The sequence below is a fragment of the Rhinolophus ferrumequinum genome, chromosome 7 (assembly GCF_004115265.2).
Source record: "Rhinolophus ferrumequinum isolate MPI-CBG mRhiFer1 chromosome 7, mRhiFer1_v1.p, whole genome shotgun sequence".
NCBI classification, from domain to species: domain Eukaryota; kingdom Metazoa; phylum Chordata; class Mammalia; order Chiroptera; family Rhinolophidae; genus Rhinolophus; species Rhinolophus ferrumequinum.
The window spans coordinates 25,853,261-25,866,631 of record NC_046290.1 but is presented as its reverse complement, the minus strand read 5'-3'; the positions used below and the strand labels follow the sequence as shown (position 1 = coordinate 25,866,631).

General features: G+C 34.7%; 1 protein-coding gene across 2 annotated transcripts in view; it reads left to right on the top strand.

Moving 5' to 3' along the window:
* RICTOR (RPTOR independent companion of MTOR complex 2) overlaps nt 1-13,371 on the top strand; it is a 102,791-nt gene that overhangs the window by 23,022 nt on the left and 66,398 nt on the right. For both annotated transcript variants that reach the window (XM_033110196.1, XM_033110195.1), the window contains exon 3: nt 12,784-12,881. In XM_033110196.1, the coding sequence (XP_032966087.1) occupies nt 12,784-12,881 (98 nt within the window). The remainder of the gene's footprint in view (nt 1-12,783; nt 12,882-13,371) is intronic.

Below are 13,371 nucleotides of genomic sequence, written 5' to 3'. Positions count from 1 at the left end.
GGAACTCCAGATTAGTCAGTATGTTTTTGTTTTGAGAATATTAGGTGAGCTGTGTCTTCTTTGATGTATATAAATGATTTTACTTAGACATTAATAATCCTAAATAGAATGCTAAATACAGTAATATCTGCAAAGCACTTAGTAGTGTATAAAAACAGGAACAGTTGTGATATAGTCCAGATAAGAGGTGCTTGAGATACATATACTAAGATGTCTCAATAATATTTGGTGACAACCCAGACATAACTTCCTAATTTTCTAGTTCAGATAATATTACTATTGCCTGAAGAAGGAAATTTTGGAATTTTTTTTAAAGGGTGAATTAATTTAACTACAAGACACATTGAATTTGAGGTACGCAGACCACCAAACGTAGATTGAGATGTGTTGCTTTAGTTGAAGATAAAGTATAGAATTGAATATTTGAAGCAGTGGCGATTTAAAGATTAAATTGAATATGTTAAAGTTGTGGAGACAGTCAAAAGGGAAATTTGAGGGCAGTGGATAGAACATTAGGTAATGCTAAAGGGAATGAAGCAGGAGGAGGAAATACAAACCTTTAAAGGAGACACAGGAACAGTGAGAAATGAAGAGGACTAAGAGAGTGTAATTATAGGAACCAAAGTAGAGAAGGTGGCATTTGGTTAGCATTGGACAGTACTGGAGTGGACAAGACAGGGAGTTAGAAAAGCTGAGAAAAAGCCCTTGCATTGGGCAAATAGTAAACCTGAGGGGAACATTAGTGGGATGGTGGCCCAGACACCTGTGATGGAGTTGGGGAGATGATGAGGTAAGAATTAATTGACTTGATTCTCAGCGAGATTTGGTAAAAGAAAGGAATGATGTCAGTTCAAAATGGCAAACAGTGGGCAGAAGCATTTTTTTTGAAGATAGGAAAAAGAACTAATGAAAGAGACTGAGATCAGTGAGAAATAGTGAATAATCAATGATAGAAGTATTCTATGAGATAAGATGTGGAATCAAGAATACAACTGGAAAGATTATAACATTATAATACCATATTTTTCAAATTTCTAACCCATACTCAAATTGAGTGTCCTGCAGCCAAAGTGTATTTGTACCCTTTGCTCCTTTATTAGTTTCTAAGACGGAAGACCTTCATTACATTGATTGAAGCCACCTGTCAGACAAGTGATCTGAACTATAAATAGTCATGTTTCATGGAGAAAAACAAAAACAAAGTAGCTGTACAAGCAAAATATAGACTAACTTCTAAATCTAATAGGCTGGGTGTGTATCACAATTGAGTCAGCCTTTAGGCACAGCTGCTCTATTCTTTTACAGGGTTCATTTATGGTGAATTGTTTCAGAGACAAACAGAATTTTTTTCTTATAATTCTTTTATAGGGTTCATTTATGGTGAATTGTTTCAGAGACAAACAGAATTTTTTTCTTATAATTAGGGGGCTGTGGAAACCTAATGATTTTACAAATATCTTTGTGCAATATGATAGATTAAGACATGGAAACTTGAACAGAACATCCAGTGATTGTAATCTATGCATAATAATTTTTTACTATCTTAGAGGATGTTCTAGTTGCAGACTGTGTTTCCAATGTTGTTTTTCTGTAGAAAAATAATATTAAAATAAATGTCATGACAAAGATTTCTTTGACAGCCACTTCTGTAGTGTGGTGAATGGCCTTTGTGTATTCTTTGTATAAACTTGTATATAACTTTGTAATTGTGTAAAAGTAAAAAAGCTTTGTGAACTTGGTTACAATTCTTTATCGTCGTTATCTCATAACGAGTGTTATCATCCAAGCATTCCACTGATCTCTAATATTATTGTGAAAAAGAGAAACAGATGAACTTTAGAAAAGCACTTTATTTTTTTCTGTCAAGCAGCTAGCTCTTCTCCATTTTCTGTCTCAAACATCTGAGCCATCTTCACAAATTCATAAATTATTTACCATGTAGAAGTAAATAATGATGGAATGACTAGAGGATTGTTGGGGAAGTGATAGTTAGGCTTTAGTTCTTTACCTGACAGGTGGAGCCTGGGAACACGATTTCTGGCACAGTGGTGAATGTAAATTACAATGCCTGGAGGGGGTGTCGGGGAGGAGAGAAGGATCAGTAAGGTGATTTTCTGAAGGTAGATAGCAGGCTTAAATGTCTACCATTTTCTTTCCTTTTATATTTGTAGGCATTGTCATTTAAAAATTTTGATGTTTGAAAAATTTGAATGGGTCAAGGCAATTACATTGTTAATTATGTAAATAGGTTCTTCCCTTAGAAAGTGAGATTCCTTTTCAAAGCAATAGTAAGGTGTTTGGGGGGTATATTTTTTATTGTTTCTCAGAGTTGGAAAAATAGATGCATTTTAAAGCAGCATGATCTTTTTTATTTGTTCCTCTTTTACATACAGCTGTACTATAGCTGTTGTTATAATTAATCATGAGGTAGTATTTCATTGTAAATGCTTGTACTTTTAATATTCACAGTTCTGATCTGGGTACTTCTTTTGCTATAAATCCCAGATTGTGAAAAGTCAAGTTAAAGTAGCAAATTCATGTTTACTATAAAAGGAGAATAAATGTAGTCTATAATATCTAATAATATAACAAAAATGTTTTTATTCTTTTTTTAACCTTTTATTGAATTATATTTAGAAGTGAGTATATTATATGTATTGATCAATGAATTTTCACAAATTGACACATTTGTGAAACTAGCACCTAGATCAAGAAATTGGTATATTTTTAAATTTTTGTGTATTTCTGAATAGTGCATTCATTTAGTCAACAGTTATTTTTTGAGTGGTTATGGTGTGTCAACCATTGCTCTTGGTATTAGGATGATATCACAGTAGTGAACTAAAACAGACTTGTTGTGGAGAGATAAACATCAAATAGCCATACAAATAAATGTATAGTTACAAACTGGTGTGTACATTGAACATATACTCTTGTATGAAAGGCAGTATAATTGGGTACACAATAGGGTATTGTATAGTAGATAATAAGGGTAGAGTCTGGAGTCACATTGTTTAAGTTTGAATATTATCGCCACTTCTGGTATTAATGTGACTTTAGGCAAGAGAACTAATGTCTTTGAGACTCATTTCTTAACATAGAGATGATGATGATAGTACCTAATACCACGAGGTGTGATCAAAAAATACGGTGAATGTTTAAATGAAAAATTCATTACAGTAAAAGACACATTGTCATTAATCCCCCTCAGAATACTCCCCTTCACTTCAAACACACTTATCCCATCGTTCTTGCCATTTGTGAAGCAGTTCTGGAAGTCCTCTTTCCTGAGTGTCTAGATGTGCTGTCGTGGCTGCCTGGATGTCCTGAATCATTTTGACTTGGGGGAAGAGCCAGAAGTCACACGGTGCCAGATCTGGTGAATAAGGTGGATGAGGACACATCATAATGTTTTAATTTGACAAAAATTGCCTTACCAGAAGCAGTGTGTGACACGGATCCTTTCTGTTGTGATCACAAAATACGGTGAATGCTGCTGCCGAGTGCCATCCAACAGAAAGGCAGGGATCTTCAATACGGGAAGTGGTGCATCAAACCTTAGTAACAGTGTGTGACAAGTTTCAACTTGTTCAGTGCAGTCAGTTGGGTGTGAGCTACCGTTGAGAGAAGGTGTGTTTTAAAGTGTGCCATAAATAATCCTCCTTCATGACAACGCTCCATGTCACACATCGCTTCTGGTATACGGCAATTTCTGTCAAAAACATTACGGTGTGTCCTCATCCACCTTATTCACCGGATCTGGCGCTGTGCGACTTCTGGCTCTTCCCCAAAGTCAAAATGATTCTGGACATCGAGGCAGCCATGACAGTGCAACTAAAGACACTCACAAAAGAGGACTTCCAGAACTGCTTCAGAAAATGGCAGAACAATGGGATAAGTGTGTTCGAAGTGAGGGTGAGTACTTTGATGGGGAGTAATGGCAATGTGTTGTTTACTGTAACAGAGTTTTTTTAATATAAACATTCCCCGTATTGTTTGATCAGACCTCGTATGGTTGGTGAAGAGACTAAAAGAGATTATTCATATAAAAATATTAACACAATATTGAAGACTTTCTGTATTAGTAATTATTCTGTGTCACTGGCTGTTGTTTGTTTCATATTGTAGCATATTCTTTGAAAATGATACAGAAGCATGTTTCATAGAGTAGATTCTTCTGGAGTTCAGATTGAATAGTCCGAAGTGATATCACAGTCTAGTTAATGACATTTTGGCAATCTCTATAAGCATGTTTCAAATTTCAGTGTACATAAGAATCACTGGAGTGCCTGCTATAAATGCAGAATACTGTGGGTCACTTTCATATTTGACTCTGGAATCAGTATTTCTTATAATAACTCATAGGTAAGAAACACAAGTTTGAAAACCACTGGTCTATAAGTCTGTTTTTGCTGCAGTCCAAATAGCTAATTATTTTGTTTTAACATATTACATTGTAAGGTGTTTTTTTGTTGTTTGTTTTGGTGCATAAGCTTACTATAAATGGTAAAATGTCTCCTCTAAACTTATATTTGCCCTAGGATTCCCTATTAGTAAATAGCCTCATACATCAATTTACCCAGTTGAGAAATCTGGACTCATCCTTGATTCCTCCCATCTCTAATCCATTATTGATGAAGTTTCTTACATGGAATATTTTTGTAACCTCTATTTAAACTTGCTTTCTCCTTTCCTGGAGTCTATTCTCCAAAGTTGTCTTTTTGAAACACAGCTGGTCATGCTATCCACATGCCATTCTTAGTAATTTCCCATTGGTCAAAGATATCTAAGTTTCTTAGTGATCTTCCAAGGCCACTGGAATGCAAGTCTCCTTTCCTTTATTCCCTGTCATCTTGTTTTCTGGGAATACAGAATTTCTTGCTATGCTTTGAGTTCCTTGAGAAAATTACTGTATTTTTTCATGTTTCTATGTTGTTTATAGACTGCTTTTTCCCATCTTATATGCCTAGAAGACTTGTTGCTTATGGTCAAGAATCACTTGCCATATTAATCCATCCCCAAATAACAACTGTCTCACTCTCTTGAGCAGTCTTTCTTACAACCAGTGTTTATTGAGAATCTTCCATGTGCCTGGCATTGTGCCAGAGGCCGGTAATGCCTGTGAACAAGACAGCCAGGTTTGCTGTCCACACTTGTCTTACAGTCTAGTGAAGTTTTCCCTATCAAGCACCCTTCTTTTGTTTTGTTTTCATAGTATTTAGTATTTGCCTCTCTATTATGTTACTATTAAGTATTTATGTGCCTTTCTTTTCCCATTTAATTTTGATCTCTAGGGCTGAGACCACATCTTACATGTATTAATTTCCTCACCTAGCAGTTGGCACAGTATATGGCATATAGTGAGTAATGGAATATACAATTGAATGAAATTTACAAATCTGCATGCAAAGCTAATCCCAGGGTAAATCAAAACTATCCTTTATAGAATACATTTTTTAATAAAATACTTAGATTTTTTAATTATATAAGTAAGAAAATTTCTAAATATAATCTAGAGGGGAAACCTGTGTGCCCACTATATTGTTTCCACTGTATAACAGTGTCAGTGATACAATTTTTTAAAGAACTTTGGAAGGAGTATTTTATCGTTCAAAGTTTAATTTTAAGCCATTTATATCAATTGTACTTATAATTTATATAAATTAGAGTGATTTGAAGTAAAGATTATAGCTTCTAATTATTATGTATTTATACAACTTTTAATAGAAGTTCTGTTCAAATGACTCAGTAACTTTTTCCAGATTACTTTGTTTATTTTTAATATTTTATACCTAGATCAATCCTTGTCTATATCTATACAGTTATAATATGTAATGACATGCTCATAATAAACCAATTACCAATTAAAGACATAGTTTTTGTTCATAGAATTTTAAAATAATCGCATCAGCAAACTAAAAGATGCAACTTGTTTAATTTATCCAGTCAAAGGTATGAAATGATAAACCTTTAGCAGGGACCTTTTTCCCTTATTAGTATACTCGTATTAATATTTTCCTCTTTTAAGTCATTCAAAATGAGCAGTCCTTTGGAATTCTAGAGAGGAAGGTGTATTTTTGTGTAAATAAAAAGAAGAAAGTGTGAAATGAAGTAACTTGACAATCCAAAATTGACGTGGGGGGAAGAGAGATCCGAACCCTTGGGTGAGTGGGAGGACAGTCTTAAAATAGTACCAGTTAGCAGAAATTGCCTCATGTCTTACTGCCATCATCATTATAAGAGTGGGACACTGGTACAAGAACCCAAAACTTGTCTTTTAGTCTCTGGGAAAAGGAGATAGAGAACAGATCTAGTTTTAAGAAAATCTTATAAACAGTAGTTGAAATTTATCTGTATTTGTGGTGATAGTATCATTAATAATGCACCCTGGGATGTGTTAGGGAGTGAAAAGAGGTGGTATAGTAATTACACTGGCACAATAAGTATAAATTGGTATCCAGGCAGATCAGATATATACTATCATAACTGCTATCGTAATGGTAAGAAGAACGTGTTATGGGAACGTAAAGGGAGCTTGTAGGTTAGGGAAAACCTTTACAACATCTGAGCCAGACTTCCAAGAATGAGAAGGATTTCCCTCAAGTTGGGTAGTGAAACAGGGCAAGCCAGGCTGAAGAAACCTAGTGCCATCTTGCTGTCTTGTAGCCCTGCCTCTATTTAAATCATTCCCTCTCAAGAGATGCTTCATGTCCATCATTCTTCTAAAATAGTCCTATGATAACATTAGTTTTTAGTATGATAAACCTAACGTTTAAGAAAATTATAATTAAAATGATTTATTGGTAGTAGTAATTGATTGGTAGGTTTTCCTTGCCCATCTCTACTACAGTATTTATATTTAAAATATGCCAATGATTAAAAGAACGTTATTATCTGCTACAGTTACTTGAGAGAAATATGATTATTTTCAGTCTGTAAGGGAAGATCATACTTGTTCTGCATTCCAGTTGGTTACAACAGACCAAATGGGAAAAGATCAAAGAGGCTGATTTGGTCATCGGTATAAGAAAAAGTATTATAATGCTCTATCCAAACATGGAATAGGCTCTTCGGGGAAGCACGTCTTCATTAGAGGTTGTTAAAAGGAAGGCCCTTTTCCTAGGATGCTGTCATTGGGACATCTTTCCCTACTGAATTATATAGCTCTTTGATATTCATACCTGTTAGAATTTCAGGAAATGTTAGAGAGTTTGAAGCAGTGCTTCCTCATCTTTTGGATCTGTGGGTCAGGGCGAGAAGATGTAATCCCAGTGTCTTTGCTGGTGGAGGAGACAGATTTGATGCTGGCCTTTGCAGAGAGGTAATACCAACTATAGTAATTTCCATTATTTTTAATCAGTTATATCTGCTGATAATAATCAGATAATATTAAGGATATAACTAAGTACATGTCAAATTTATGTAGTCATGTTTAATTTTGTTAAATTCTTATGTGCCCAGCTTTTCTATCTTGTTACTCATGTAGCATTTGTTCATATATATTCACAGTAAGTCACAAAAAATATTGTTCAACTCTGCTGTCACTCCTATTTCCTCTTTGAAAAATTTAAGCAGGCAAATAAGATGATAAAAGTTTCTACTTTAAAAATGAGCAAATCTTGGATCATGAAAGTAAAACACTAAAACATCTAACAAAAATTCATTAATTTAGACACTAATATATGAGTTAAACATATGCTTCAGCTACACACATAAATTTCTTGATTGATCCATAACAATTGTTTTTGCTAAACAAATAATAACTTCTAATTATAGTCGCTACTATTATCTGTTAGGGACTAGGCACTGCATTAAGTTATACCTCACAATACATCTTGTAACAATGCTGTCAAGGTAGGTAATTATTATTTTCACTATAGATAGGAGAAAATGAATGTCCATAAGGTTAAGTGATTTAGCCAAGATTACGTGGTTTGTTGGTGAATAAGCTTCATTTGAATCCAGTTCTTTTTCATTCCAAAGTTTTTGTTCTTTCCATTACTCCCAAACAGCTATATGCCAGTAGTTATTGGCCATTAATTTACTATGTGTACTTGAACCTAAATTTATGTAAAAATCAATTTTATGCTATATTTATTAATGCTATATTATTAATATAGTTTAGTGCAGCATGTTTCAAAGCAGTATATATTAAAAATATTTTTAAATGCCATTTACTCACACATACATATATGTGAGTGTGTGTACACACACATGCACATACACAAAGAATTAAGCTGGAGGGGAAATTAATGTGTGTGGCGCACCTACACAGACACACAGAGGGTGCCAAAAAAATGTATACACATTTTAAGAAAGGAAAAAACTATTAAAATTGTAATACTCGATATATACCGATAACAGAAGGTGAATACAAGTCACGTTTGACTTCTGCAATTACAAGAGGTGCTCGAAGTGGTTACCATCAGCCTCCAGACACTTCTGATTACGGGGAACTACTGCTTGAGCAACGTTGACCAAAGTGTCCATTTGTATACAGTTTTTGGCACCCCCAGTGTATATGTCAGTAGATGTATAGACAGAGATAGATAAAAAGTTTACTTACTGTCGTTTGCTCTTGGTGGTTTTCTGTATGTATGTGTGTATCTCTATGGGTATATGTGTTTATAAAATATTAAATGGCCAGATACTTAAGAGATGACTTCAGTTATTTCATCACCTCCTGAGAGATACATCAGGAACAAGCATAGGACTTCCAAGTTATACAATAAGAGGAAAAGAGCCACTGTAATTCTAGTCGTCCTTTTGTGTTTTGCATCCTTGCAGTTGAATGTTTGGCCATCATAGCCAGCCAGCACATTTTTTTTCTTCTTCCTTTATGCAGCTGTGGGTTTCCTAAACTTCAAGGCTTCGGAGAATACCCTAGCAGATGATCTCATTTGTGCTTTATGCTGCTAGCACAGCACTGTAACCAGTAGTTCTGGAGAAGCTAAATTGGACACATTAAGTGAAAGTAGGAAGAAAGAAAGAGAAGTAAACCTCTCCTTAAATTTCTTTTTGTTTCTCCTCCCATCTCTCTCTACCCCAATAAAAGCCATATTGATCTTGGCTTGCTCAGGGCTCTTCCTAGGGTAAGTTCTGACTATGTAGCGTAGGAGGTGGCAAACTACAGCTCCTGAGCCAAGCCCATTTTATCAAAACATAGCCACATTCATTCATTCATGTATTTTCTATGATTGCTTTCTTGGTACAACAGCAGAGTTGACTAGTTGGAACAGAGACCCTATTGCCTGCAAAGTCTAAAATACTTACTACATGGAATTTGACAGCAAAAAAAATTGCAGACTCTTGATCTAGCAGGTAAGGAAGAAGCCAGGCGTTTTTCATCTCATTCCCATAGGAAAAGTGTAGCACATGGGCATTACATAGTATTTCATGTATAAAATGGCCCTAAAACTCTTTTGAATTTGTCTGGGAAGCAACATTTCTGGGAGGAAACATGTTTTGTCTTTGAGCAAATATATCACGAAGAAACTTTGAAATTCTTCCATCGTTGGGGGTTCCTGGTAATTATATAAAAGAGAAAGAGGTGAGGAGGGGAAGGAAGGAGAAAGGCTGCTTCATTCTGATTTGGATTGACTAACACCTGTATGATAGTGTGTTTTTGACAGGCTGAGAAGCCAGCATTGGGTCAAATGTCTAATGAATAATGATACAATAACGTTATATCATTATTCATTAGACATTTGACCCAATGCTGGCTTCTTACCCCCTGTCAATTTTCAAATATGTTTTTTGTTTTATTGTTGGTGGTCAGTTTTCTTCCACTTGTAGGTAAGATTCGTTAAAGAAGGATCTGTCATGCTCATTGATGTGTTTTCAGTACCTAAAATGTACCTGACCATAATGAGTGTTCGGTTAATAATAGGTGTTCAGTTAATAATTCAGATATGAGATTTTATTTTGAATATGATTGTGTAACATGATTATAACAAGATTGTGGATTTTAAAAAATGTCTAGAACCAGTGTGGACCTAGAAAATAGGCAGTAATTAGAAATATGAAAGCCTTTGTGAATTAAGTATCTTCTCCGACCTATCATCTTAACTATTAGTCCTGTCAGATCATTATATAGTAATAACTGTGTCATCACCTCAGTGAAACTTTTTGTTTGGTGCCTGACAACCTAATTATAAATTGATGTAAAATGGTTAGGTTATATATTTCCATTAGGTGAATGTCACACTGGCTTTAATCCTTAACTCGGACTTTGTAAATTACTGCGGGTTCTAAATTACCTTAAGGGCGATTGTAAAGTTTTTATAAAGTTCTCAAATATAGTTAAATCATTTTAACATCATTGGCTTATTTATAATTTTTCTTCTCAGTCTCTCCAAACAGATCCCACTTATAATAATAAAAAGATGTTACTAAATACGAATGGCAACACTCCATGGTCCCTTGCAGTTCTTTTTATTAGACTTGATCCCACCCAATGATGAGCTGTTTCATTCCACTTTTAAGATAATCTCAAAAGGGAGTCACTAATTATAAAGATATATTCTAAAACCACTTAAAATTAGATCCAATTTCATTGGAGTTAAAAAGCATATTATCCAAAATTCGTATGCGATGCTCTAAGAGTGCAGTGATCTCAGTATGTTGCAATTTCAAAGTGATTGGAAAAAGCTGGGATATGTAGTGTGCTTAGTGGTTTGACACTAACCAATTTGTGGTGTCATGGCTAACATCCAGTATAACAGAATGGAAGAAGACGGGCAGATGCAAGCTAAATGTAAACTACGACAATGCAGACAGTTTTACTTACTGAAGAAAACACTAATTCAAAATAAATAGTTCCTTGATTTTGTGTGAACAGATAAAAATACCAAAGGAAATTATAATGGCTCTTAAACTAAAATATCAATCATGTGATAGTTTTGTTTTTTTAGATTGTGCTTTTGTTTGAAACAAATAGGATGCTGAATATATTAATAGAAAAATAGCTTATAGCAATCTGAGTAGACTGACACTGTATTCCAGGGGTAGGCAAACTACTGACCACAGGGCCATATTTGGCTGTGACCTGTATTTGTAAAGCAAGTGAGCTAAGAATGGTTTTTATACATTTCATAGCATTTTTTCCTTTAAATATTTTGGGGAGGTTGTTCCACTGTCTTCTCATTTGCCTTGGTTCCCGCGAGAAATCTGCTGTCATCCTTTTCTTTGCTCCTCTCAGTAACTAGTCATTTTTTTTTTTTTTTTTTAAATCTGGTCGCTTTTAAGATTTTTCTTTACCGGTGGTTTTGAGGAATTTGATTTGATTATGATGTGTCTTGGTCAAGTTTTCTTCATGTTTCTTGTGCTTGGGGATGGTTTTGCTTCTTAGATTTAATGGCTTATTTTCATCAAATTTGCAAAGTTTTCATCTATTATTTCCTCAGATAATTTTTCTATCCCCCATTTCTTTCCTTTGAGGACTCCAGGTACGCATATTGTAATTATTAGGCTGCTTGAACCCCCATAGTTCATTGATATTCTTTTAATTTATTATTTTTCTTTTTGTGTTACATTTTGGATAGTTTCTATTGCTTTGTCTTCCAGTTCATAATTCTTAACTTCTGTAAAGGCTATTATGCTGTTATTCCCATCCAGTATATTTTCATCTGAGATATTGTAGTTTTTATTTCCAGAAATTCAATATGAGTACTTTTTACACCTTTCATGCCTCTCCCTAAGTTTTTGAACATGTAGACTATAGTTATAAAAACTGTTTAAATGTCCTATTCTGCTAATTCTAACATTTGTGTCAGTTCTGGGTCACTTTCAGTTGATTTATTTACTGCTCATTATGGGTCATGTTTTCCTGCTTCTTTGCATGCATTCCTGATAATTTTTGAGTGGATGCTAAACATTGTTAATTTTGCCTCATTATGTACTTCATATTTTTCCTGTTCTTATAAATCTTCTGGAGCTTTGGTCTGAGACATAGTTTAGTTACTTGAAAACAGTTTAATTCTTTGAGGATTTGTTAGGTGGGATCAAAAAAAAACGTTTAATCTGTATCTGATTTTTACCCACTATTGAGCTAAGACTTTTCAATGTGGCTTTTAGGAAAAAGCACAGCTCCCTGTCCTGTATGTTTGTAGGGTACTCTTTCCTTTCATTCTTTTGAGTGGTAATCTCCTAGCACACATGCTCCGATCGTTGTTGGACTGACTACCGGCAGGGTCCCTTTGCAGATCTTCAGAGGTTCTCCATCTGCAGTGCTCTCTTCTCTAATACTTCTTGGTCTCCTTGGACTGGGAGCTCTGTCTCTTCAACTCAAATAGTTTGCCTAGGTGTCTCCTCTCCGCACCAAGGCCTGAAAACTCTGCTAAGACAGTAAGCTGGAACAATTGTGGAGCACACTCATTATATCATTGTTCTTTACTTCCTGATGTCCAGTGTCTTGAGAGCTGTCGTTTCATATAATTTGTCCAGTTTTATAAGTTGACTCAAATAGGACAGTATTTTTAGTGCCCATTTCTACATTGTAGCTAGAAGTGAAATTTGGGATGTTGAAATTTAAGGTTTATTGGTATAATTCCAGGTGATGACAAAGAGTTGGACCATAGATGTGAGTGGAGTATAGGTGTGAAGGTGATTGAATGAATCATCCACGTGGACCTTGAAGTCAGTCACCTAAGTAGATGGATTTGAGATAGAGTAAGACTTTAAACCAAGAGCCAAAGTTGTGAGGTTTCAATACTGCATGTTTTATATATTTGGTAAGGAAAATACTCTTAAAGTTACGTTAAATTGTCTTGTCTTTTCTTCTAGAACCTTCTGATAACTTAAGAGAGATTCTGCAAAATGTGGCCAAATTGCAAGGGGTATCAAATATGAGAAAGCTAGGCCATTTGAATAACTTTACTAAGGTAAGTAGCTTGAATCTGTATTAATATTATCATCTAAAATTCTTTGTTCCTTATATTTATTAGATGCTTCTTAACCATCATTAATAAGGAATTCTTGAGTATTCACTGAGAGGTAGTGCTTTTCTATAATGCTTCTCGTGGATTTTGTCACGTGTTTTTAAATTTACAAGTGTATTTGAATAATGGGAGTGTTACATGCTTGTTGTAGAAAATTTGGAAGGTTCAGAAAAGAATAAAGAAAAAATCACCGAGAAGTCCGTAATCCAGTCTTCACTTCATTCACATAATGATGTATTTATTTATCTTGCCTTTTTACACTATTTTTATGTGATACTATATGATATATTTGTACATACGTACATGTGTGTGGTTCATTTCATAGACATAATCATAACTCCCAGAGAAATACTAGAACTTGCTCTCTCTTTCCCTGATACTCTATTTCCATTATCTGGATCTCAGTTAGAGCCCAAGATAAAAGTAGGGACCC